This window comes from Siphateles boraxobius, unplaced genomic scaffold (genome assembly GCF_051911475.1).
Source record: "Siphateles boraxobius isolate OS27281-9 unplaced genomic scaffold, OSU_SipBor_1 13, whole genome shotgun sequence".
Taxonomy (NCBI): domain Eukaryota; kingdom Metazoa; phylum Chordata; class Actinopteri; order Cypriniformes; family Leuciscidae; genus Siphateles; species Siphateles boraxobius.
Genome location: NW_027508733.1, coordinates 31526707 through 31554530, shown reverse-complemented (window position 1 = coordinate 31554530; position 27824 = coordinate 31526707). Strand labels below are relative to the sequence as shown.

The 27824-nt window shown below is 39.4% G+C and overlaps 1 protein-coding gene across 1 annotated transcript; it reads right to left on the bottom strand.

Annotated features, from left to right (window-relative positions):
- Positions 1–293: 293 nt before the first annotated feature.
- On the bottom strand, positions 294–27527 carry rnf13 (ring finger protein 13). Its single transcript, XM_077227024.1, has 10 exons — positions 27246–27527; positions 25360–25496; positions 25182–25262; positions 15931–16056; positions 13707–13794; positions 11994–12084; positions 11576–11681; positions 11404–11497; positions 4160–4240; positions 294–1239 (listed from the first exon to the last, which is right to left on the bottom strand). The coding sequence occupies exons 2-10, from the start codon at positions 25471–25473 to the stop codon at positions 878–880; spliced, it is 1143 nt and encodes a 380-aa protein (XP_077083139.1). The 5' UTR covers positions 25474–25496; positions 27246–27527; the 3' UTR covers positions 294–877.
- Between the last annotated feature and the right edge of the window lie 297 nt (positions 27528–27824).

Genomic DNA, 27824 nt, shown 5'->3' with positions numbered 1-27824 from the left:
ATGAACAACAAAGAATCTGAGGAAATCTTCTGTTTTTTTTTCCCCCTATTGTAAAATGATAAAACTAAAATCAGATTTTTCTCACACAAAAATAGAGAACATAAGCTAAAATGTAATTAGGGTTTATTGCACAAACAACATTTCTCTGAGAACGGTTATAAAAAACCAAAACTATTTCCCCCTTATAGGTCCACTTATGTTTATATAGCGTTTAATTTTTAGAAAATAAAATCATCTTAAAACCATGTGGCACTTTCCAAAATGATGGATGAGAAACTAAGACAAAAACAGCAAAAGGTGTAGTATTTTATTCATGAAGAGAAATGAATATAGACTACTTAGAAACAAGGGTGAGCAGAAAGATATATTTACAGTGAAGCAACATTAAAAGGCAAACAGACATTGGTAACGGTTATCAAAAACAAAACCTCCAACTCCTACTTACCCAACTTATTTCCTACTTACAGTACATAAATGATGTTAAACTACACTCCGAGGGACTGATATTTAGAACGGTTCCACTGTTAATGATCGAACTAAAAGTGTGACATCAGTGTCCGTACAAGTTCAATAATAAAGTCTCATTGTGTCGTATAAAACATGCAGTTGTTCGCGATCGGACTCACGTCTGAGATGAGTTTGGCGTTGTGTCAGCAAGCACAAGTTACATTCCCAGAGGTGACGCTCATCTGCGGAGGCTGGCAAAAATGTGCGTGATAAATTTCGCAGGATCTTTTGATGGGGGGGAGGGGTCGTGATTTGTAGAAAATTTTGCTGTATAGTATTGCTGCATGTTAAATTCCGAACGATAAATTGTAAGTGACGGTGAAACGTATTGGAATCTCTACTAAGAGTCCGAGCTGTGATTGGCTAACGCTTAAGCCTCGGCCTCCATGTTGTCGGGACGCCCCAGCTGTACGACGACCGTTTCCACGGTGACCGTTTCCACGGTGACCTCCTCCTCGCTGTCGGTGGTGTCGCTGTGCTCGTCGTAGTCCGACGACTCCACTTCGTGCTGGGATGGCGAGCCAGACATGGTGCCAAAGGAATGGGCGCTGGTAGAGGCCAGGGATCGCAGCAGGGGTGTGTTTTCCGAAACGTCGTTCTCCTCGCCGCCGCTGTCACCGGAGTCGGACTCGGACTCGGAGTCGCCGTCGGACGGCACCACTTTCTGCTTGCACACCGGACACGTCTTCTTGGTTTTGGTCAGCCACGGGTCAACACACTTGCAGTGATAGGCTGATAATTGGTGCAGAGAGAATTAGTGCGAGAGATCCTGACAAACGTGATCTATTAGTAACTCATTTAAAAATATCTACAGAAGTCAACATTTGAAGTGGATCAAAAAAGTTAATCAAAGTTGTCCTAAGACAAGAACGAGTATTGTTCAAAAGTCATGTATAACTTTGATGAAAGGTTTTGATCCACTTCAAATTTTGACTACTGTAATTTGAATTAAAATTAATTTTAAAGGGATAGTTCTCCCTAAAATGAAAATTAAGTCATAATTTACTCACCCTGGTGTTGTTCTAATGCCGTATAATAACGTTCTTTTTTCTTTTTCGGACATTAAAAATGTCCCGCTCGCACTCATAATGGCAGTGAATAGTGACCAGCATTAAGCTTTTTAAGAAAGACGCAGAAGTATCACCGAATGATCCCACGCAACTCAAGACGTTTATTCCAAGTGTTCTGGGGGTTTATGATAAGTATGCCATTAAACTATCTATGTAATGAAAATCCTGACCGTGGTCTTCTGTGCTCTGAGACTCTAGTAGCGCTCGAGTTCACTCCGACTCGCCCAGAAAAACACACGTTATGAGAAATCAAGACTAACAAAACCGCGACACAAAATACAAACCATGTATCTTCTCTGAGGTGAATATATCCGTTGTGTTCGTCGTAACGAAGTTATCGCGTTCACATCTTGTCAACTGTCATCGGACAAACGGCCCGGTGATATTTGACTCGGTGTAATACACGGATACTTTTTTGGGGATTTCAAGGCATTTTATTTCATGCGACAGCATTTGTTTTCAGGGCGAATGACACTAGAAACACATCTAAAACGGGAAAGAGCTTCGCGATTGACTGTACAACTAGATTTGACAAGAAATCTGAGGTATATTTTTACAGACTGCCGAAAGCTACAGAACAGAGAAGCAAGTGGATCGCTGCAATTGAAAGAAACGACTGGATCCAGGCAGAGAAAGGTGGATTTGCAGTTTTGTGTCAATATGCTGAATTTAGGAGTAAAATCATACCCTATATATTGTATTGTTATATATTGTATTGACAACTGATCAATTAAATATTTACCATTGTATATTCTACATAATTAGATGGTTTTAAATAAACACTGACAAAAAAACTATACAATACAAGTTTTAGGGCTGGACAATATGATGATATATATATATATATATATATATATATATACAGTATATATAAAACGCACTGATATAAGTGATCGCCCAGATTTAGAACTATATTGAATTTATATCAGGCGTTCACAGGCAAATTTCCTTTATGTATTTCTCCGGCATCGAAATGTGGGATATATAAATGTCACGAAACACGATTCCTGGCTTTATGTCAATATCAACGGATCACTGGATCTTTGGTAATTTGTAAGGAACACTATATCAAGTCCAACCTTTAGTTAAAACCGATAATCGTTTGTTTTACTCAATTTTTCGCAGTTTCAAATCCAGTTATGCAGCAGCTCTTCTGCTACTCAGTCCGGCGGGAAAGTGACGTCAATGCAAACCCTCTATAAACCAATTTTGTGTTTGTAAACAGCGATGACGTATTTTGTGGGCGGGGCCGAACTGGTGGCAGGAAGTGACGGCTCTGTAGTCACGGTGTCAGGTTTCAGCGGTAAAATCAAATTCAAACCATAAGAATATGTATAATCCGGACGCTTTCTAAAATTATTTTAATGGTTTGCCAGTAGAAGATTGATTATCTAACATTAGCAAGCTAACGCTTAGCAACGGGGTGAGGTTCTTATACCTGGTAGAAAAACCCAGCGTCTACACTAAAGAAAAACTAAAGGCATACAAGTCTCTTGACGCATAAAACTTTGTGGTCATGTCCAGGATATAGCCTATCAAGAGTTATCTCATGACTTTTGTGTATTACGGACCGAAGTTTTGCCTAGCCAGCGGCAAGGACCCAAAACTCAACTATACAAAACATTGGCTATTATCAACAAATCAAACAACTGCATACTGATGGCGTACTGCAATTGTATGGCTGGGTTCATATTAAGTCTTTTTCATTAACTGTCACCTGCCCGTATACGGGCAACCTAAATTTACTTCAAAATATTACTATTAAATCCTAATTTAATCATGACAAACTATATATCGTTGGAAAGGACTAAGACTCCTTAATAGATATTTTAGCGCTGTTTTTTTCTTACAAATTTTGTATGAACAGTAATATATGAATTTATGACAAGAGTGCACCTAAAAAAATCGACGGCATTACAGGAGTTTCTGACCTTTGTCACAAAAAGTCGACGCACACACTTTTAATAATTAAAACTCTGGTTTTTAATGCTAAAAGTTCATAATAAAACAATCTAGTATTTGTCAATAAAAAAAGATACAATTATATTTAAAAAGTAAAGTAAAAAGTCCTCTAAAAAGTATAATATATATATATATATAATTTTTTTATTATTATTATATCACATATTTTAGTAGTTATCATAAATTATGTATCATTTGTAAAAACCGTTTTGAAATTGGACGTTGCGTTGTATTATGTATGACCCAATGTACTAGAACAACACCAGGGTGAGTAAATTATGACTTAATTTTCATTTTAGGGTGAACAATCCCCTTAAAACTGTAGCCTACAGTGTACCGTAAGTAGTGTGTAAATATAACTTAGATTTAATTTCAAATACGAGTTACTCTAATTATTATTCTGAACTTGAATGTCCTGAGTCACATTTTCAGCGAATGCTCTGTGGCAACTCCATCGATTTTACCACAAAAAAATAGTTAACTAATAATTTGGGTGATCGAAACAAAAAAAAAAGCAGACACTGTTGATCGAGCTGAACTCGCATTAAATCCAAAACATTCCTTTAACTGATATTAGGCTGTAAACTCCTTCGCAAACTGCATTATTGTCAGAAACTCACCATGTGAGCAGGGCAGGACCCGCAGCTTGTCGCCCTCTTCATACTCATCCAAACAAATGGCACAAACATCATAGGAATCACCTAGAAGACATGAAGAAACAGACAGATATTAATTAGTCACACTTTTCTATAATAAATCGCAATTAATTGCACACAACGTAAAATGCGTTATATTTTATACTGTAATGCACATTTTCACACCGAATCTGCAAATAATGTAGAAACAACAAAGCTGGTATACTTTAAATATTTGATATTTCATTAGATGAATGAAGTTCAGAGAACTGCTACTGATATCAGTTTCTCGTCATGAAATGAGTAATTATAGCCATTCCACTTTGTAGTATATTTGAAAGCCATCATTTTATATGCTTTTTAATATAAGTTAACTAAATTTTTTTTTTTATCACAAACACATATAACAAGTGCCACATTTATATACATAGTTATGTAGTATATATTATTTTTGTGTTGTATATAGTAATATAGTGATGAATGAGAGCTGTCAGTTCATTTTTTCCCCACCAATTTTTTCACACATTTCACAACTAATATTTAAATCATTTGGTATCAATATTTTTATGTATCAATATCAATATTTAGGTATCAATATTTTATTTTTATATCGATCCTCTTTATGCTTCAGTTTCACAAGTATTTACACTTTTCCCGTTACAAAGACGTTACTGACGGGATCAAAGTAAACGCTTCTTTTTGACGGCCGTGATTAATAAATTGCAATACCGTTTTACCTCATTTCACATCAACATCTTGACTAAATGGGTTTCTGATCTGCACACTTGTGATTGCAGCGTTTCCTTTCAGATCCTGTGTCTTGGATCAAGGAAAACATTCCAGTCTCAATAAGTCCAGGAATTTGTCCTGCCCTCCCTGTGAATTCCTCTGCCTTTTTCACATTTCTTTCCACCAATGAAGGAGCCACTCTGCTGATGGCCGGTGTTTATAGAAGCAGTAAACGAACACATTTTCTCGCGGTCTCTCAAACCACCATGTCTGTGTGTGTGTGACCGTATATGGATAAGCTTATATCTGTCACTACAGGATGTCCGAGGCTTTATTTGTGCTCACCGCTTTGGGGTTTGCCTGACAGTTTACAGTGAAAGCTGGTCTGAAGGAACAGGTCTGGATAATACAGATTCACAGTTTAAAACTGAAACATCTGAACACTTTGTGCAGCGGATGACCTTGCAGAGCACATTCTTCATTCGTTCAGAACTGATGTTTATGATTTAGAGGAAACCTATTACTGGGTTACCCAGAACAATGTTCGAAAGCCATTTCTTAATAGTTGACCATTATCATGTTTTAACTGCTGGGCAACATATCCAATATTCATGATATACTGGCGCTGACTTTATGGCCGAAGAAAATGAACCAACATTGATTTGTATTTGCAAATTCATTAGACATATTCAATATTTGTGATGTATATGTGCACTAATCTGTCTCTTTCAACCTCTTCTGTCCTGGTTTCTTCGAGGGGAGGGTCTAATGGCGGGTAAATGTATGTGTTTTTTCAGATCTTTCGATCTAATGAACGAAATAAGCTCACGCAATTGGTGACACACCGGAGACGACGGAAAAAACACACAGCAGAAGCTTTCGTTTCTGCTTTCTGGGGTTAAGCCGAATGTGGTGAGTGTGTGTTAGAAATCAGGAATGGTGAGAGAACATTGTGATTGGTACATTTTTCACCTTCAAAACAAACTTGGATCTTCAGCCAACAAAGTTTAAAGTTTAAAATGAAAATTATACCATGATTTACTCACCCTCAACCCATCCTAGGTGTATAACTATCTTCTTAGACAAACAACATCTGAGTTATTATTAAGTAATATCCTGGCTCTGCCAAGCTTTATAATAGGAGTGAATCAGGCATGTGATTGGCTAAGGACAAAAAAGCAGGAAAATATACCGAGTATAGTATATTTTTCCCTATGGAAGTCAATGGGGACCAGCAACTGTCTGGTTACCCACATTCTTCAAAATATCTCCTTTTGTGTTCAGCACAAGAAATAAATTAATACAGGTTTGGAACAACATTACAGTGTATAAATGATGACAGAATTTTTATTTTTGGGTGAACTATCCCTTTAAGGACAAGCGGCTGCATGCTTATTATTAGGGCTACTGTCTCTTTAAGACCTGTACGCGACGTGTCTAATATACACGCACTTGACAAGCAGATTTCTCTCAATTTTCTCGGTTTGCTTTCAGTTTAGACGTAACCAACTTTCCTTATGTAAACCTTGTGTGTATTTGAGAGTTCTAGCGAAATAATCCTCGAAAGATAACTTGTATGCGATATGGTCTAATTCCATGTCACATTTAAATCACATTTTAAAAATATACCACCCTACTGGTGGCCTAACGGCGATGTTCTTGTCAACTGACAACGAGACCACTGTAGCGCGAGAGCGACTGAGGTACGAAATTGAGCAGGTGAACAAGCTGAACGCAAATACGTCCTTGTTGATACTTGGAAAGGAAGGAAAAGACTGTACGCACGTCAGCCTCAGTGGCGGCCTTATGCATTCGGGGGCCCGTTTCAATAACTAATATGAGGCCCTTCTACTCATATAAAACATAAACATAATAGAGCAGAAAAAGCAAGGATTCCTGTTGGTTTGCAACAATGGTATATTATTCTATTACGTGCACTTTCAGCTTCAAGAACAGGCAGCTCAACATAGAAGTTATCCAACCTTATTTGATTGAAAATATATAAAATTATAGAGCGGTTTACGTTGGAATAAGCCTCGCCCTTTCACGGACAACTAATTTGATTAGCGCAGTATATTTTCAGCTGTCTGGGCTGACATAAAATAAACAGCTCAAACATCCCCTTAACTTAAATTATTAACAAAAGCAAAGAAGAAAACGTGTCTGACTGACACTGAACCGAACATAAATAACGTTACAATGATGGGCTCCGCGTCCGTGGACAGCTGAGCTCACCGGGCGGCGGGCGTAGACTTCACCTGAGCCCTTTTTAGAAATCCACCCTTCTGTGTTCGAGTGCTGAGAATGCCCTGATAAGTTCATCTTTGTCCAGCGATTTTGTAATCTCGCCGTGACCAAAGAAAGAGGTCACTTTTGGTAGACTGAATAAAGCGTTTCTTTTGTTGTCCAATATCTTTTTGGTTTTTCAGCACCACTGGCATTTATAGGCTACGTTTCAATTTCCTCTTAAAATAATTTTCCTGCTCAAAGTAACATTTTAACTTAACGGCAAAAAAAGCTAAATTATAAACAAATAAACTACCGGTATTATGCTTCAGATCACTTAGACATTATGGCTGAAAATCAATATCCTATGGAGACCATGAATGGGATTTTTGCCGGTGTTTTGGGGGCCCCCTTGGAGGGCGGGGCCAGTTTCAATTGAAACGGGTGAAACATAGGTAAGGCCGCCTATGGTCAGCCTGTTATGTCCTCATATCCTCTCCTTTTCACTCCGGCAGCCGACGGATAGCTATTATATATTATAGCTATTTAAGTTATAATTATGGATATTTTTAATACAAAGACGTTTACACTACGAAAGCAATCCAAAAGTGAATGTGTTTCCAACTACCTCTGTAAGTGGTTGAAAGTGGAAAAGCTCAAAACGTTTTAGACACCGTTTACACGTGTATTTAGTATTGTCCTCTTGTGACTCACCAAAACACATTTTAACACCAGGTGTAAACAGGGCCTTTGTTACATTTGTAAATGGTAAGACAGCTACAGATAACCATTAAATTCTCAAGATCTGAAATCCCTGAGCCCGTCTTGATCTGCACGCTCTGCTGGTGGAGTGTGTTTTCCGAGAGTGTGTGTGTGTGTGTGTGTGTGTGTGCCGGCAGCTGTTGGTTGAGTGTGTGGACAAACACACTGGGTCAGTGAGGCAGAGACTGATGAATCAGCACTGCAGCGGATGAAGAAAACCAGCGCGTCAGCAGAGGAGGAGGAAACGAGGGTAAAACATGTGCGTTTATCTGGGTGATGGGGGTAAGATGTGTCAGTGGGTTCATCTAGCTAACTGAAGGGATGTGCAACTATATTTAGAGAGGACTCATCAGTTGCGCTAGTGGATCAACAAACGGCTTTTCATCTAAATGCTGAAATTGTTAATATTTTGATTATTAAATATTCTCCAGGCTGGTTTATGGAAATGTAAACAATTTGCTCATTTAGTTTAGTATTTAGTATGTATACTGTGAACATTATTTTCTTTCTGCAGAAAATACCTATGCATTCGAATACATATAATTCCCTACTAAATAGTAGGTAAAAGACAAGTGTCCAAATTCACAGTATTGATATAACAAAAGGAGAAAAGTTCCCGGATGACCCGTGCACATTCAATGGACACTTTACTATCCCATCAGGCCACGGGTGGTAACTGATGCTGGTAGGTCACATGACAATAAGAGCATCACGGCTTTCATCAATACTCTAGAACTTTAGTTGTGTCCCAAATGACACACTATGCACTAACACACTGTGTACTCGAGTCTGAAGCCCCTCCCGCTGTGACGGTCGAGTGCATGAGGTGTCCAACATTACACACTTCCTTTTTTCAGTTAATTAAGCGCATCATCTGGGTAAATTCTACTTTTAAAAAATATTTTCAGTATGAATGCACTACTATTAATACAACAAAACGGCATAAGTATGTGATTTGGGACGCATCTATGCTTTTTTAACGGTCGCCACTTAATCAAAAGTAGTACCTACTCATTTAGCAAAAACGCGGAGTAAACAACAGAGCCTACTGGATGGAAACTATCCCACAATGCACTTCAATAATGAGGTCACGTGACAACTACTGCTTGAAATATTTATGGTTGCGAAATGCATACTGATAAATAGGCCATATGTAGTGTACACTGCACAGTATTCAGTAAATAGGAAGCTAGGATTCAATTTAAAATCTAATATGATTTTGGGAATAATATCACTTTTCATGTAGCAAACTGTAAATATTGAGTTATTGGTTCAGCTTTCCTTAGGTCTCCAACTAGCGCCACAATGAATACGTTATATACTATGCTAATAAAATATTGTTTGTAATTTTAACATCAAAGGTCTCAATTAAGGGGGTGTTGTAATATCTGTGTATTGACGATAATTAGGATATTTAAAAAATGAAATACCGATATCATGTTAATACTCTCCAACATTGTAGGTGGCGCTATTGTGCCTTAACGCTGGTAGACAACCATCAAAAAACGTAAAAAAAACCAACAACAGCGTGTGTAGATATCACCGCCGCAAAATAATCACGTCAGAAGAGATGACACTGCCTGCATCCAAAAAATAGCTATAAACTAAAATTATAATAATTTAATTCAAATTAAATATAAAGTTAGAAGAATGGCGAAGTCCATGTCACTGACGAAAGTTACTTTTATCAACGATTTTTTTCAGCTAAAAAAAAAAAACGATGAAACTTTAGACAACCCATAAGTTTATAGAGCTTGAGCATTTAAAGCGGCGGATGATATCATGCGTTGGTGTGGACTCTAATCGTTATAATTATCTGTATAGTTATCGTTCTTGGTGTGAACGGGTCTTTAAACAGCTCAGTCTGCAGAAAAGTCATTTTGCAAGCTTTTGAACAACCGCCTCTTTACACTCGTAATGCGATTCATTGGCCAAAAAAGAGAGTAGTCTAAACCTCTTTGTTTTAGACAAGCTACCTCGCTCATATCCATATATTTTGCATAAAGAAAATAAAGCCTAACTAACATCGAGTATGCGTCCCGGTTGGCATTTACTCATAATGTGGTGGATAAATTATCCACATGGCATCTGGTAAACGGATGAAATGGAAACAATTTCAAATGACCTTCACACTGATATGACTCTCATTTGCTCTGAATATCTGAAGCGTAAAAGACTGACTTCAGGAAATCTCGCACACCTTTCACGTGAAGGAGGATCCGAGAACAGCGGTGGATGTAAGCTAAATCCCTTACGCTCAACAGCAATCAGTGAAAGTGACGCCTGAGACCTTCGTCAGGAGGGCCGTCTACAGACCGATACAGCTGAACGCATTCATGAGCGAGCTGAGTGTCATGCACACACACAGTCAATGGTCGCGGTGGTGATTTGGTTGTAAAAAAGGCTTGATGATTCACAAACGGTGGGAGGGGAATGCCACACTTCACCCGCATTCGTCACGTGCCCACAATGCCAGGCTGTCCGGCCCACACGGAAAATGCTGACAGCAACGTCAAAACACAGAGGCTAAAAGTTATATTTTGACAGTAAAGACGTCATTAAAGTAATCCATGTGACTCCAGTGGTTTGACTTCAATTTCATGAAGGGACACGAGTGCAAAAAAACTATTCAAGTTGTAAAATGCACGTCAGAGATTAATATTTTGTAAATAAAGTGGTAAATTGTGTTTTTTTTGCGCTAGAAAAGCATTTGTGTCCCTTTATAAAATTGAAGTTAAACCACTGGAGTCACATGGATTACTTTAATGCCGTCTTACTACCTTTCTAGGGTTTGAAAGTGGTAGTTACGTAGACTGTCAAAGGAGGAGGGACAGTATTAAAAACATCTTCATTTGTGTTGCGAAGATGAACGAAGGTCTTACGGGTTTAGAAGGACATGAGGGAGAGTCATTAATGACAGATCTTTCATTTTTGGATGAACTAGAACATAAAACACTGCATTTTCCAACCAGACAGCCATTTTAAATCAACTTGATTGGGGTCTTTGACATTTAAGATCAGAAAATGTTAACAGTTTACAAAAGAAAAGAGAAAGGTATTATCTCAATATTTTTTAAAATAATATTTACTTTGGACTGTATGTCTTTGCTTTGAAATGGCTTCGGAAGGGAATTTTTCTATATTTCCAGAGGAACTTTAATTTAATTGTAGCTGAATTCATTCAAAACGGACAGTTTTAAAGAACTGATTTACTGACATGTTTTTCTTCATGGAGTTTAAATCAGATTCCAAATCTCTTTCCAGTAATATTGTGAAATATCTTTACAATTTATAATGACTGTTTCCCGTGTGAATATATAGTAAAGTGTAATTTATTCCTGTGATCAGAGCTGAATTTTCAGCATCATCACTCCAGGCGTCAGTGTCACATGGTTCAAACAGCAGCAGAAAACGGTTGTCAGTTCAATATTTTTGTATGAGACATTTTATGTATTTGACCACTGAACCGCAGTGAGTTCTCAGTGTTTGATCCTATTTAATACACGTCTTACCTTTCTTAAACTTGTGAATGGGGAGTTTCTTCAGCTGGTCCTTGCGTAAGCGACTTCTCCTGGCTCTATGTCTGTCCTGTACGAACTTTGTGATCTGAGATTAAAAGGATGTAAATATGTCAGTCAAAACTAATATATTCAGTTGTTTTTATAACACACAATCGCGACTCACCATGAAAACTACAATGAGGATGAGGCAGATTCCTACGATGATGAGGAACGGGATCAGGTAGTACTCCAGAGGCAAACTGAAGTCCGGCATGAGAATCACATGACCACTGAAAACACAAGGCAAGACTGTGTGTGTGACAAAGCTTATAAACAGGTCTATAAACAAGAAGTCGATCCTGTAGATATATATTTTTAAATATGGCAACATTTCATTTTTTCCCCAGAGAATATAGCCTAAAATTTAATGTTAGTAATGCTAGATTGGAAAAACTATTTGGGAATGTTTTATATTTCCAGACTTTGTGTGAACAGCACTTTTCCTCATGTCATGTGACTGCTGGAGTGCCACCGCAGCAGATGTTTCTGTTAAGTAAGCATCAGTACAGTGAAGTATTCAGTAGTGAAATCTGAGCCCTCACCCTTTCTCATAGATGTAATCCTCTTTCAGAGAGTTGGCCGCTTCTTCGCCAATAAACACTGAAGGAATGTCAATCTGCTTCAGAATATCCACTGCAAAAAAACATAAACACAAATGTACATTAAGACCAGATTTGATTCTGCATCAGTTTGATTCTTTAAACAAACCCTTGTAAAATTATTATTAGGAGTGCGTTTTAAAATGTTACAAGTCAATTTTGATTTTATCTCCACTTAATAAATAAATGAACAAATGAGAATTATCTTTGGCCCTCCTCCTCCCCAGCACCACCTGTCTAGATCTGTCCTACACTTATCAATACAATACTGTTCAATCTATTTGGAGAGTTGCCATGATTGAAATTAATGGCGCTTTTCCACTCGAGTACCAGCTCAACTCGACTCGACTCGCCTTTGTTTGGTTTTCCACTGTGTAAAAGTCGTACCTGTACCTGCTTTCGGGTACTTTTCTTCGTATCACCTCCGGCGAGGTTCTGATCGAGCTGAGGCGAGTCTAAAATGTGACGTGAAACACTGCAGACTGCTGATTGGTCAGAGAGAATCGTCACTATTCACAGCGTCATCATTGCACGCGCCAGAGCTGTTTATTTCAGCAGTGTTGCGTTTTGCTGCCCTCAGCCTCTCCTGAAACAACGTTTGTCTTCTTGCTGTGAGAAACAGCCACATCCCGAGGATTATTAAATATCCCTTTAAACAAATGAAATGCTTTCTACAAAACAAAACTTAATGAAGTGCTCAAAATCATGTCTGACCCACTCCATACGTCTCCCGATATATTGCGCATCCTATCTTACTTTTCATAATCAACATAGATGAAAAGAAAATAACATTATAATATTTGAACAAATATGAAACTAAATGCGCTTATTTAATGGCTACAACACGTATAGTGAGCCTACAGACTCTATTTGTACAAATTGCTGCAAATTAATTTAATTCTGAATTTTGCACACATAAGTCGAAAGGCATTTGTTTGTGCACAGTAAAAGATATCTGCAACATTTACGAAGTTCACGGATAATTGTGCGTGCATTTATTAATCATTATGATACTCAAATCATAATAAAGTATGGTATGCACAAAAAATCAGATGAGGCCAGAATATGAACGCAACGTGTTTAATTACACACATTTTCCTCCCATAGAAAACTATTATAAGAACGCTTAATGCAGATTAGAGTCTCCCCTTATAGTGTCGAAATAATGAGATATGTAGAAATAAGATATGACGAAATAACCACTTATGTCAAAATAATGACTTATGTGGAAATAACGAGATATTATGTCAAAATAACAACTTAATCATTCGAAATAAGACACGTTTTTATTTTTTCCCCCATGCGGTTCAGGGAATCCATATAATACAGCCTGAATATAATTGCTTCCAGAAATTATTTTTGGGGGTGCTATCGGGGTGCTGTGGTGTTTCTCGGGGGTGCTGAAGCACCTGCTAGTGCCGCCCATGATGATGAAGGTGAGCTATTCCTTCAAGAACGCTGAAGATCGGTTCCTCCAGTTTGGCCTTCATGGCTTCGTCCCGAACGGCACCACGACTCGGTCAGAATTCATAAATACAGCAGCGGTTATTATCAGCGCAGATGCTGGGGTTTGTGAATCACAGCATTGTCCCACAGCAGAACACACGAGCGGGTGTCCCCGCTACATGTTTTATGCATTCGTGTGCAGGAACTTACGATCATTGGATCCCATGCTGATTAAGTCATCAGAGTCCACATTGTGGACAATCGCCGCCTTGTAGCCGGCCTTCTGCGCATGGAGGACCTGAAGGAGGACGGGGATGAAGACAGAAGCATTGTGTTCAGACCAGCACAGGCGTCATACGCACACACTGCTCTTGTATGACACATGTATGGCTTGGTTCAGCAAGCTTGACGATCAGAGAAGATTAGTGCAGGAGAGATTAACAAACTTGCTTTTGTCAGAGACATTCCAGCTCTGCCTTATTTCCTTATCTTGTTTTATGTATGATTCATTGTAACAGCCGGCTTTTCCATCTAGGTTTTGCGAGCCTAACCACAGTTAATGGGTTAGTTCACCCAAAAGTGAAAAATAATCCCATAATTTACCCACCCTTGAATAAATTAATGGATTTTGATTTTGATTTGAACTATCCCTTTAACTGCACGACAGCGGCCACTCGTGGCAGAACTAAGAACTGCAGGACTAGATCGTCACTTTCAAATGCAGAACAACTAATATTACCACCTAAATCTCTGCTAAATATATTCCAGTGTAGTATTATTGTGTTTTGTAAAGTCTGAGCTCTTCGTAGCGTGGTCTAGAGTCAGATTCTGGCAGCGCTGGATCAGTGATTAGTGAATGTTTGCACAGACAGAGATAAGAGCATTCAAGACATTCCTCGGGAAAGAAAACCTATCACACTCATGTCACGTGAAGGTCGCAGATATAATATCAGGAGCATCGAGAGGACACACTATTTTAACGGATTTAATCAGAAAAATATTAAAATACCGCAAAAGATGTCAAACTTGAATGCTTTTTGACCTTTATTTTACCACCATACTCTCTCTCTCTATGCACATTAAAAAGATCAACAAATTCCACAGCGCTGTGGATGATTAACGTCGTCCAACGGTTTATTGTGGTATTGGACAAATATTTTGAGCTAAGTGCGACAGGCGTTACGTTTGGAAGTCGTCCAAAGTCCTGCAGGTGAACAGAACCTGTAGGCAGACCCTCTTGGGGTTTTTGCATATGATTTGCCAACAGCATGAAGCTCGTGCGCACTGAGGCCCGTCTGGAAGAGCGGGAGGATTGTGCATTTAGGAGCGCATTTGCGTACCTGGACAGAGGCGTACCTTTATTACACTCGTTTGTATTTTTAGTAGCAGAAGTGGGACATTTTTAGTACACGATATACATTTGAAATATTTTTATAATTTATAATAAATAGTTTATAATGTATTAAAAAAATATATATATAATTTATTAAAGAAATATAATTATAACAAACACAACATTTAAAAGGTTTTTATCATGAAGATTGTATTAGGAATGTATTAGGAAATTATTTTGAAAAACAATATATACTGTATGTATATATATATATATATATACATATATATTTTTTTAAATGCATGTCACTATAAACTTTAAATGTATAACTGTATAAAAAATAAACATTAATGTAAAAAACTATATTTTTTATTATAATTTATTTTAAAAATATATGAATGAAGGAATGAATAATTTATTAAAAAAATTATAATGAATGAAGGAATGAGTAGTTTATTTTAAACATCTGGCACACATCGTGTCAAATGATAATCAATCCGTCAAAACTGGCACAATGCCACATTAGAATTGATAATATAAATATAAAATTTTTATTCATGTTGGTTTCATTTGGTTTTGAAATATTTTCATACAATTTACAACAAAGATTTCGTGTGAAAAATGTCATGTGGTGTAACCACTAAAAAGCAACAACACATTTTCCTTACACGTATATATAATTGCACTGTAACAATGACACCTTAAAATAAAGGGTTACACTTTATTTTAAGGTGTCACTGTTACAGTGTAATAATATATGTAAGTACTGAGTATTATTAAGCAACTACATGTGCTTATTATAGGGACGGGTAGGATTAGGGTTTGGTTGAGGGTTAGTTGCATGTAATTATGCATAATTTACTGTTATTACTATGGTAATTACATGTAACATATGTGTTTATTATATGTGTGACATAAAATAGAGTTTAACCAAGATGTTCTGGCACAGAGTCAGGTTTTGTGAAGGAAGTTACAGTACAACGAATCTGTGAACGTTCCCTGTGTTTTCACTGAGGATTTGTGTGTGTGGGATTATGCGTTTCCATTACACATCATTGACCACCTGATGGTCAGACGCCTGTGATCCCGCGGGAAACGTACCTTGATGTCGAAGTTGCAGTCGAAGCGCTTGATGAGCACGATGAAGGCGGCGGTGAGGTTGTCCCTCAGGGGAGGAGGCTCGATCGGCACGCAGGCGTTCTCGGGACGGGCACCAATCAGGAAACCCTACGGACATCAAACCAAACTGTGTCACCTCAGGCTCCCGACAGCGCCCTCTGCTGGAGGACACACACTGCAGGAACACACTTCATCGGCACCTCGGGTTTACACAAATGCTTCGGGACAGCTCCTGTTGTTGAGGGCCATGAGGGCAGCACATGACTGAGGACGAGGAGAAGAGGGCCACAAAAACACTCCGAACCAGAAGAGGAGAACACAAGACCGTCTGAACACATGAAAGACACCATTCACCTCAATTACTAACGCATTACGACACTATATAGCGGCTATCAGCTGATTGTACTTTTTTTATCTACCGTTATGTAACTTCCTTCTTTTTTACATGAACATTTCCTCTGCTGTTATCTGGCAAAAACAACAACAACATATACATCACAGTCCTGTTTCGCATGCCATGAACATTTCATCTGCTGTTATCTAATAGAAAAAAAATAAAAAAAATAAAAATAAAATCACAGTCCTGTTCCGAATGCCATGTACATACTATTTAATTATTACAATAATTACAATAACTGGGTAATAACTATGTATTAACCCTGAATCTACCCCTAAACACAACCTTGTGTGGTTACCTTACATTACCAGAACTTTCTTAGGCAAGTACACTGTAAGTACACGTACTGTGAAATAAAGTGCACACAATAATTTAATAACACTGTTAAATGTTAAATCTTTAGGCAATTTCAGATTTAATATCCATTTTTCAGATTGTACATTATAATGATGCCTTAATACAACTCATTTTAGTTTTTTTTTAGTTTATTTAGACAAAATGTGGATTTTAATAATCAGCCATGACATAATTGTTATTATTAAATGATTATATTAAAAGAAAAAAGTAATATTTATTTTTCACAAGTTCAATTTGTATTGGTATAAAACTTGTGTTGTTTAAAATCACTTAAAATGTTTGATTTTAATTGTGTTGTTTGTTTACACAATTTTAATAATTAGCCATAACATACTTGTTATTATATTAAATGATTATATTAAATATCTATTAATAAAATTAATTCTATTAAATTATTTAAAATTAGTATCTACTTTTCATGCATTCATTTTATTTTTGTGAGGCCTAAACTTGTTTAAAACATTTGATTTTAATATTTTATTATTAACTTAGACTAAATAGTATGGAATTTAAATAATCTGCTTGACAAATTTTATAATTAAATAATGAATTGTGTATTAATTAAATTAATTATATTAAATAAGAGATTCATATTTTACATTTAATGTTGTGATGCCTAAATTCCCTCGTTTAAAACGTTTTCACTTTTTATTTTTTAGACAAAATAGGAGTCTGCAATTAATATAATTGTTATTAATAAAAAAATATTAAATGCATATTAATTAAAACAGTATATTAACTAATGACAGATGAATATCAATTTTTCATGCTTTTAACTTTACATTATAATGTTTAAATTATTAGATTTTCCCCCTTCAGAAAAAGTGAGAGAAATGATATACAGTAAATATATATATATATTGTGACTATCAGCGGCTGGAGTGCCCGCATGAGCCACTGGAGGGCACTCTCTTCCTGCGTTATGTTCCACCATGGACTCATTATGTTTGATTATGGTTTCATCAGTTTCACCTGTGCACCCTCAGCAACCCTTTATCTGGACTGTTCTGTTCTGTGCCCATTTGTGAAGTATTGTTTTACCCAAACTCTGTCTTAGTTTGTTCCTCTTGTTTCTCCGTGCTTGGACTCGATCTTTTGTGTTCCTTTAATAAATATCTGCGAATGGATCCGACCGCCTCAGCCTCTACGTGACAGAATACTTCACCACATCAGGATCCAGCAGATTACAGAACAACTCACCGCAAAATGGAACCAGCAGTTGCTCCAGCAGTCTCTCCCATAGTCGTCAGCAACCGGGCCCTGAGAGAATATCTCTCGCTAATGTTTCAAGTGAACCAGTCCGTCCAAAGCTATGCTAAGGACTTCCTCTCCATTTGCCATCTCGGAACGCTCGATGAAATCCAGCTCATAGGCCTGTTTCGGAACGGGCTGGATTACCGGATTGCTCGATGGATGCCGAGCAACATTACCGATTGGACTCTGGACCGGTACATTGCTGAGGCTTGCTTCGTGGACTGTTCCACGTTCCCGTCCTATCCGGCCGAGCCAGCTCCTCACTGCAGTCTTACCAAACCCGCGACTCACGTATGCCCACTCGAGCCCGTATTCCGCACTGGTCCTGTTGGATTTGCCAATCCGGAGACCGCGGAGGTTCCGCCGGCCGAGCCAAGAGAGTCAAGTGCTGCCGAGTCAAGTGAGTCAAGTGCTGCCGAGCCAAGTGAGTCAAGTGCCGCCGAGTCAAGTGCCGCCGAGCCAGGTGCCGCCGAGCCAAGTGAGTCAAGTGCCGCCGAGCCAAGTGAGTCAAGTGCCGCCGAGCCAAGTGAGTCAAATGCCGCCGAGCCAAGTGAGTCAAATGCCGCCGAGCCAAGTGAGTCAAATGCCGCGTCAAGTGAGTCAAATGCCGCGTCAAGTGAGTCAAATGCCGCGTCAAGTGAGTCAAGTGAGTCAAATGCCGCGTCAAGTGAGTCAAGTGAGTCAAATGCCGAGTCAAGTGAGTCAAGTCCCGAGTCAAGTGAGTCAAGTCCCGAGTCAAGTGAGTCAAGTCCCGAGTCAAGTGAGTCAAGTCCCGAGTCAAGTGAGTCAAGTCCCGAGTCAAGTGAGTCAAGTCCCGAGTCAAGTGAGTCAAGTCCCGAGTCAAGTGAGTCAAGTCCCGAGTCAAGTGAGTCAAGTCCCGAGTCAAGTCCCGAGTCAAGTGAGTCAAGTCCCGAGTCAACCGAGTCTACTGTGTCAAGCGAGTCTACCGAGTCTACTGTGTCAAGCGAGTCTACTGTGTCAAGCGAGTCTACCGAGTCTACTGTGTCAAGCGAGTCTACCGAGTCTACTGTGTCAAGCGAGTCTACCGAGTCTACTGTGTCAAGCGAGTCTACCGAGTCTAATGAGTCAAGTACGTCCAGTAGTGAATCTAGCCCTGTGAAGCGCCGTCGCAGAAGGAGGAGAGGGAGGACTCGTTTGGCTTGCCAGGCTCCGGAGGGCGTTCCCAGACTCCTCGCCCTGCCGGCCCCGCCTCTGCGCCTCGCCCTGCCGGCCCCGCCTCTGCGCCTCGCCCTGCCGGCCCCGCCTCTGCGCCTCGCCCTGCCGGCCCCGCCTCTGCGCCTCGCCCTGCCGGCCCCGCCTCTGCGCTTTGCCCTGCCGGCGCCCTTCAAGCACCTTCCTCCCGTGGATTTCCCCAAGTATTTTTTGGGGGGGGGCAGGAGGTACCCTGTGAGGGCCTTGGGGGCTGCGTCTACATGGACCTTTGCTAGTAGGTACCCTGAGAGGGCCATGGGGGCGGCATCTACATGGACCTTTGCTCTACTGCCTACGTCTGAGCTTCCTGGATTACTGTTTCCGGCTAGCCCAGTTAGGTGTGATCTACTCCGTTCCCGTGTTCAGTGTGCTCCGCCCTGTTCTCCTGTCTGTTGTGCTCCGGCCTGGTTCCCTGCCAAGCTTGCCCCGCCTGGGCTGCCTGCGAAGCTTGCTTCTCCGTGGTCCCGGGTCTTGCTCCTGTCTCCAGGTCCCCTGCCTCTCCACGGACCTGGCCCTCCATCCCATCCCCCGTTGACCTCCCCCCAGAGCTCTTAGGAGCGTCTGGAAGCCGCTCCTTAGAGGGGGGGTTATGTGACTATCAGCGGCTGGAGTGCCCGCATGAGCCACTGGAGGGCACTCTCTTCCTGCGTTATGTTCCACCATGGACTCATTATGTTTGATTATGGTTTCATCAGTTTCACCTGTGCACCCTCAGCAACCCTTTATCTGGACTGTTCTGTTCTGTGCCCATTTGTGAAGTATTGTTTTACCCAAACTCTGTCTTAGTTTGTTCCTCTTGTTTCTCCGTGCTTGGACTCGATCTTTTGTGTTCCTTTAATAAATATCTGCGAATGGATCCGACCGCCTCAGCCTCTACGTGACATATATATACACACACTATTATATGTAATTTTTTTAATTAGCCATAATGTAGTTGTTTATATTAAATAATTACATGAAATAGTTAATGAATTATAATAAATTGTTTAAAACGTTTGATTTTAGGCATCATTGTAAATTTATTCAGACAAAATATAATTTTGATGTCAGCCATTTATTGTTATCAGCCAAAAGATAATTATGCTCAATTATAACTATTTTAAAATACTAATTAAACTATGTTCAATAATCATCAGCTGGAATTGTAAGATGAGTGCATTTCTAAAAATTAAAAAAGTAACACATGCCATGAATTATTGTTTTGTTATGCTCAAGTCATTTAATTTTTTATATCATATATATATATATATTAGTGCTGTCAAACGATTAAAATATTTAATCGCGATTAATCGCATTAATGTCATAGTTAACTCGCGATTAATCGCATTTAATCGCACATTTTTATCTATTCTAAATGTCTCTTGATTTCTTTTTGTCCCATTATTTTTTCTCATTTTAATGCTCTTATTAACATGGAAAAGTGGATCGGCTTGCTTTGTGCAAATGTTTTTTATTGAAAACAACATTGGCATATATTGTGTTCAATTTCACACTAAAACATTCTTACTTGGAGCAAATAATCTCTCACACAATGTAACACTGTCCATCAATAAAAGGGTGAAAGAAATACTGACGAGGTCCTGATATTGACGAGGGGGCGGAGAATTCGCATCAGCTGTGTGTGTGTGTGTGTGTGTGTGTGTGTGTGTGTGTGTGTGTGTGTGTGTGTGTGTGTGTGTGTGTGTTTGGCCATCATCAAGTGGTATTTCAGACTGGACGTGCTGCGATGATGATAGCTCAGTTCACAACGACAAAACACACAGATCACTTTGGTCTCGTCAATGGAACCATTTGGCAACTTTTTAAAAGTAATCGTTCCATTCAGAATCTTATTGGCATCCATTTCGGTGTCTCGCGCTCGTCATCCACTCAAAACTGGACGTTTTGAACGTTCCTATAACATTCAGAAATAACGTTTTTATAACTTAATGGGAACGTTATGAAAACGTTCTTATAACCTAAAATTGTTAGCTGGGGAAGAGGAGAGATTCGCGATTGCACTGAACACGTTTTAAGTGCAGGCACATATTGTCTGAGCGAGCCCAGAGAAAATTCTAACAAGAGCAGCGTGTATCTGAGAGCGCGCGACTCGAGCAGAGAGATTCGTGCTCGGCACATTATATTCCACGCGCGAGCAGAGAGATTCGCGCTCGCGCATCCGGCTCGCAAGCCCAAACAAGTGTGTGCGGCGTGCCTGTTGTTTTGTTTCCGGTCTAGCTAGATCCGCTTGCGCTTTCAAAACGTCCATGCCGCGTCCTATTGCAAAAGCATGTGAAAAAAAACTACAAAGTTTGCTAGGCCAAAAAGACCGTTAATCGCGCGATAAAAAAATTAACGCCGTTAAAATGGGTTTGCGTTAACGCCGTTAATAACGCGTTTAACTGACAGCCCTAATATATATATTTCTATTTAGCTTTAATCAATTTCAGTTTTGGGACATATTATAAATATTTATCACATTAACTTATTATTTGAATTCAGGTATTTTTCAAATACTGAAGAAAAATTTATCATTTTAGTTTTAGGAAACAATAACAGCACATTTTCCACAGCAGAAAAGGCCGAAAACTGCGTTCAGTCCCTTAAAGCTGCAGATGTGGAGCCGTGACATCAGGGGCCGTCAGGGCGAACACATCCACAGCTAATGTAACAGCCACAGACCAGCGTTTCAGGAAGTGGTCGAACACTACTTCCTGTTCCAGCACGTGTGCTTCTCCGAGTTGCTGATCCATGATTTCCCAGCTCATGGCTGGATTAGCATGAGACCAGATTGAGCAGGATTTCCCAGCAGGGATTAACTCCCAACACAATATTTATCAGAGACAGATGAGGATAAGTGTATTACGCTGCGTCTGAACAGGACACACGGTGAGCGAGTGTGAGAGCATGGGGAAATCACACACACACACACACACACACATGGGGAAGTGACACAGATGTGAAGTAATGTGATTTCTGACAGTTTTCACCAACATATCATGAGGTTTGGTGTCGTTCAGTGAATCAGGAACAGAAAACGACTGCAAATGTGAGCAGATTAGAAAGTCAATGACAATATCAAAGCCGGTTTATTAATTCTGTTCTTGTTATATCATACTAAACACATTTACTGTTGCTCTGCAAAATCGTGTGAGCAAAAAAACAGTTATTTCAATGGGAAATGGCGCAATGAAGAATTTCCCTATGCAAATTTGGCACTGGGTTCTTCACATTTGACGAACTTTGACATGTAAATACCGACATCAAGCCTCGTGTTTGAGCGGTGCGGGCCGAGACTCGTAACCTAGCAACAAACGATTGAAGATCTTTGATTGATGATGCGTTCATTCGATTGATGATGCGTTCATGTGGAGTTTTTTGCAACGCAATATTATAAAATGAAGCATAAAAACAGGCTGTTTGGCTCTCGGTCTTCGCTATAGTAGTTGACTAAAATATGGCAGCTCCGACTGCATCACGCATCACTCTGAGTAAACCGCCGCGTCGAGGCTTTCTCTAGCACGAGTGTCTTTACGCTACAAACCCTCAGAGATGAGCTTTAAATCACAGCACCACTTCTGGAACTAACCCATCGCCTTCACCAATACTGTCAGACTTGCTGTAACAAATGTTCTTGTTTCTGGTGAAGACTAATGGTGCGTTCACACCGGACGCGAATAGCGCGTCAGGCGCGAGTGATTTCAATGTTAAGTCAATGCAAAGACGCGTTACGCGCGTAAAAAATTCCTGCGGCGCGAATGAGGCGTAGAGCGCGGCGCGGTAGACGCGAATTCGCCTCATTCGCGCGTCAAGTTTGACGCGCTATTCGCGTCCGGTGTGAACGCACAGTAAGAGAGTTAAGACTTTTTTTTATAATATGAGATCGCATCATCACCTCTTTTCTCAGTGTCTGAAACGGTTCAATTAAGGATCCGGTCTCTCTAAACCCCTCCTTTCGAGAGTCTACTCTGCTCTGATTGGTCAGATGACCCAGTCTGTTGTGATTGGTCTACTCTGTTCTGATTGGTCAGATGACCCAGTCTGTTGTGATTGGTCTACTCTGCTCTGATTGGTCAGATGATCCAGTTTGTTGTGATTGGTCTACTCTGTTCTGATTGGTCAGATGGCCCAGTCTGTTGTGATTGGTCTACTCTGCTCTGATTGGTCAGATGACCCAGTCTGTTGTGATTGGTCTGCTCTGCTCTGATTGGTCAGATGACCCAGTCTGTTGTGATTGGTCTTCTCTGCTCTGATTAGTCAGATGGCCCAGTCTGTTGTGATTGGTCTACTCTGTTCTGATTGGTCAGATGGCCCAGTCTGTTGTGATTGGTCTACTCTGCTCTGATTGGTCAGATGACCCAGTCTGTTGTGATTGGTCTACTCTGCTCTGATTGGTCAGATGGTCCAGTCTGTTGTGATTGGTCTTCTCTGTTCTGATTGGTCAGATGGCCCAGTCTGTTGTGATTGGTCTACTCTGTTCTGATTGGTCAGATGGCCCAGTCTGTTGTGATTGGTCTACTCTGTTCTGATTGGTCAGATGACCCAGTCTGTTGTGATTGGTCTACTCTGCTCTGATTGGTCAGATGACCCAGTCTGTTGTGATTGGTCTACTCTGCTCTGATTGGTCAGATGACCCAGTCTGTTGTGATTGGTCTACTCTGCTCTGATTGGTCAGATGACTCAGTCTGTTGTGATTGGTCTTCTCTGCTCTGATTGGTCAGATGGCCCAGTCTGTTGTGATTGGTCTACTCTGTTCTGATTGGTCAGATGACCCAGTCTGTTGTGATTGGTCTTCTCTGCTCTGATTGGTCAGATGGCCCAGTCTGTTGTGATTGGTCTACTCTGCTCTGATTGGTCAGATGGGTGCTTTAAAACCGTCTCATCGATGTCTGGTGTCTTATTATAGTGTTTCCTTAAGATTGGCCAGTCAACTAGTCATTCGGTCAACCGATTGCAAATGAGAAGGCATGCACATGTTCTCTGACGGCTCTTCTGCTTTGAGGTCACAGCTCTGCAGACGAGAGCAAGGCTTCACTTTAGCGGCACCATGGAGTACGAGTGCAGCAGTTCTGGGTCAATCATCTGCACTCTCCGCACGGGACAGGGTCAGTGCTGCTACATGACTCTGAGGTCGAGGGGGTCGGCTCAAAACACCTATTTTTAAATGCTAGCCCCCTTATCCACATCTCAGAAACACCTGACATTTGCAGAAATTCTCCTCTCATACTAAACTCGGCTGAGGCTCTCATGATCACTTATAGTGTGTTAACTTAATATACATCTGATGAAACATTAATTGAACTGTTTTTTTTTATTAATTGAATTGAATTTTTTTTTGTACACAACAAATATTGCACAAATATACATTCTTCAGGTTTCTTTGATGGATAAAGTTATACTATAATTGTCGTTACTGTTACTTTTGATAAATTTTATGCATCCTTAAGGAGTAAAAATGTATTTACCCCAAAGTTTTGAATGACATACACACACACACACATATATATATATATATATATATATATATAGCATGGATTAGTATTTGCACGTGAAAATGTTTATATATATATATATATATATATATACATACACACACACACGTGTGTGTATATATATATATATATATATATATATATATATATATAAAGAATGGATTAGTATTTGCACAATATTGTAATTACATAAAACAATATTTATAATTGTGTTTAAGGTGATCTGACCAATGATGGCCAAACTATGCAAATATTAAAATAAAAGTGGGAATTTCTATATTTAATTAAAACTTCCTTATGTGGATAACAACCAATTTAACTGCAGTTGACCAAATAATTACAAAAGCAGGCAATTATGTAATAATCAAATCATACCTACATCAGGCACAACAGTCATGTTTAACCTCAACATTTTAAATAAACCATACACTTCATAGACTTCAACAGTGAAAAATGTAATGAAGCTGCATTAACATAAGATCAGATCATAAATGTATGATGATGATAATCAGGTGATCATCAATATCTTTCAGCAAACTCACCTTCAGTCCTTCGCTGGGCAGCCTGTAGCCGAATCGAGCCGGTAGGTCATCAAAGTTCTCCGTTTTATTGTCGAATGAATACTGAAAAACAAACGCAACCATTCATTATTGTCCGACAATCATCCGTTTAAATGTTGCATATCAATTTACTGTCGCAGTCCAAGCGTGAGAAACTTACAGCTGATATATCCGCCTCCACAGGCAGAAGATTGAGGAAGGCAAATATCTGAACCGTGAAAATGGTGTAAATCTGTGTGGCAGAGAGCATCAGCATCCCCAAAGAGAGCAGCATCTTAAGATCTGCTTCAGTTACACCTGCAAACACACAGAACTGACTCATTACACGTCAAAAGGAAGTCCCCTTTAAAACCATTTCCTGTTTCTGAGGGCCAATTCCACACTGTTTGTCCGTTCACAGGAAGCAGATGGAAAAAATCCAGTATATTATACACTTTCGAGAGCCCTTTAAAAAACTGGGCACTGGTGAAATAATCCTTATTCATATAATTAACTATTAACAATTTGCTTGCAACAAAAATATTATAAACATGGCTTGACATTTACAGTCACACACAAACCCGCCTCCCCTCACTCACTCGTTTCATTTATCCCGGATCAATATTGCTGCTGTTACAGAGCTTGAATTTCGGCGAGGGATTGCTCGTATTGTGCATAATTGTGTGCTCAAACTCAAAGGGCGCACACATAAAGCCGCCTCTCAGTAGTAGATTGAGCTCTTTTTCGCTGCTTATTGCGCTTAAGCAGTCAAATACACACGTAAACATAAAGAGTTTAAAAAACGCATGTGTGACAGTTAAAGTGACAGCAGCCTAATATTCCTTCTGCCAAATTATAAGATAATATTAAAAAAGATCTAGGCTATATGGCAGTTTTCCCCCAGGGTATCGATGTCAAAATGGTGGCCAGTGAAAATGCTAGGTGGCTAATAACTTTGGAAAACCACTAGCCACAGTGAGCTAAAAAAAATAAATAATAATAATGTCAAGCCATGATTATAAATGTATATATTTTTTGAGAAAGTTTCTTTTGGCCATGTTTGCAGTTACAGGGCTCATGGGATGGCCATGATAAACAGCCAAACCTTTAACCTTGTCAATGTCTTGCTCAACAATGGTGTGAATTTAAGGCTGAACCACAAACTACCAAAAAAATTATCTATATTTTTGCAATGCCATTTGTTGCCGTAATCACGGGTAAGCAACGCCTATATTTAGTAGACCACGCACTCCTATTTATCGCTGAAAACAGCAAATATGCAATGTACTAAACTGTGTTAAAACTAATGATAAACCAATAAGACAATTAAAATTGTAATACAATAAAACAAAGCAAAGAATTACGAGTAAAAAAATAACTCGGAGCATTAAAATGAGCTGCCATCGGGGCAAAACAGCTTATGTCATCTAACGTTATAATTGTACTTTAGTACCTTTTATTCTTTGTATTTAACGTTACTGCATACAAACTTACAGTTCATTGTACAGTTTTTTGACTACAGATAAAGAGACATTTGAAGAAAAAAAAAAGTTTATTTAACCTTAAATAAACCCCTTTATGAGATCCATTTAAATGTTTATCTCTTGTATAGTTGTCAATGATCTACTTATCAGATCATGCAAAAACTTCCTTTTTATTCTCATGACAGCATATTATACAAACATCGGGCTGCGAAAAAAAGTCCCCCACTCAAAATGATAACATATAACGTTAACTTAATAAAGCACAAGCCCCGTTTGAACTGACATCTGCATTATTTTATCTCAAACTGGCTCGAACTGACTTGTAATGTCGCAAATCACATTGGTGTTATTGTATTAGCACGCTGGCTAACACACTTTAGCTTAACGATTTACTTAAATCTACATCACATTACCAAAGTCTGCACGTCAAAAATGCCATTATAAAACATGTCGATGTTCACACTGACACGCAAAAGGAGAAAATGATCAAAGAGAACCGCAAATAATCCAAACGACGTGACTGTGCCTCTATATCAGCAAAGAGAAAGATTAAACAAAACTACAGGATAAATCAGCGACTTACCATTACATTAGATTGTGCGCTTTGGTCCTGGTATATAATAAAACCCCAATGACATTACAGCTGAGGGAAATTATAGGCTTTAAACTGCTTCGTACGAGCTCATATGGTCGGCAGGCCAGACTGACTGTCAACAGTGATCCAAAAACACACACACTCACTCTCACACACACACACACACACACACACTCTCTCTCTCTCTCTCTCTCTCTCTCTCTCTCTCTCTCTCTCTCTCTCTCTCTCTCTCTCACACACACACACACACACACACACACACACACACACTCCTGCTGAACGACACACAGCGCCCTCTAGCGCACTGACCCGAGATGGTCTTCTGTTATTACTGGGAGACTCGCTACGTTATTTACGTAAACATTACTTTTTCAAGTAACTAGAAATGTAACATTACTAATTCAATTTACAACAAAATATATAAGTTACTTTTCACATTTATTGACTGCCAGTTCTCCTGACCCCCCATGTTGGGAGTAATAAAGTGAGGTGTGTGTGTGTGTGTGTGTGTGTGTGTGTGTGTGTTATGCAAATCAACTGAACGCCTGTGACTGAAACTTGTAGTTG

What these genes read in the sequence shown, in the direction of transcription:
- rnf13 (XM_077227024.1), bottom strand. Translation starts at nt 25,473, where the DNA reads ATGCTGCTCTCTTTGGGGATGCTGATGCTCTCTGCCACACAGATTTAC. An exon ending in TGGAGGCGGATATATCAGCT is followed by an intron (nt 25,263 to 25,359) that starts GTAAGTTTCTCA and finishes TTTGTTTTTCAG; the next exon opens with TATTCATTCGACAATAAAAC. An exon ending in ACTGCAACTTCGACATCAAG is followed by an intron (nt 13,795 to 15,930) that starts GTACGTTTCCCG and finishes GTCCTCCTTCAG; the next exon opens with GTCCTCCATGCGCAGAAGGC.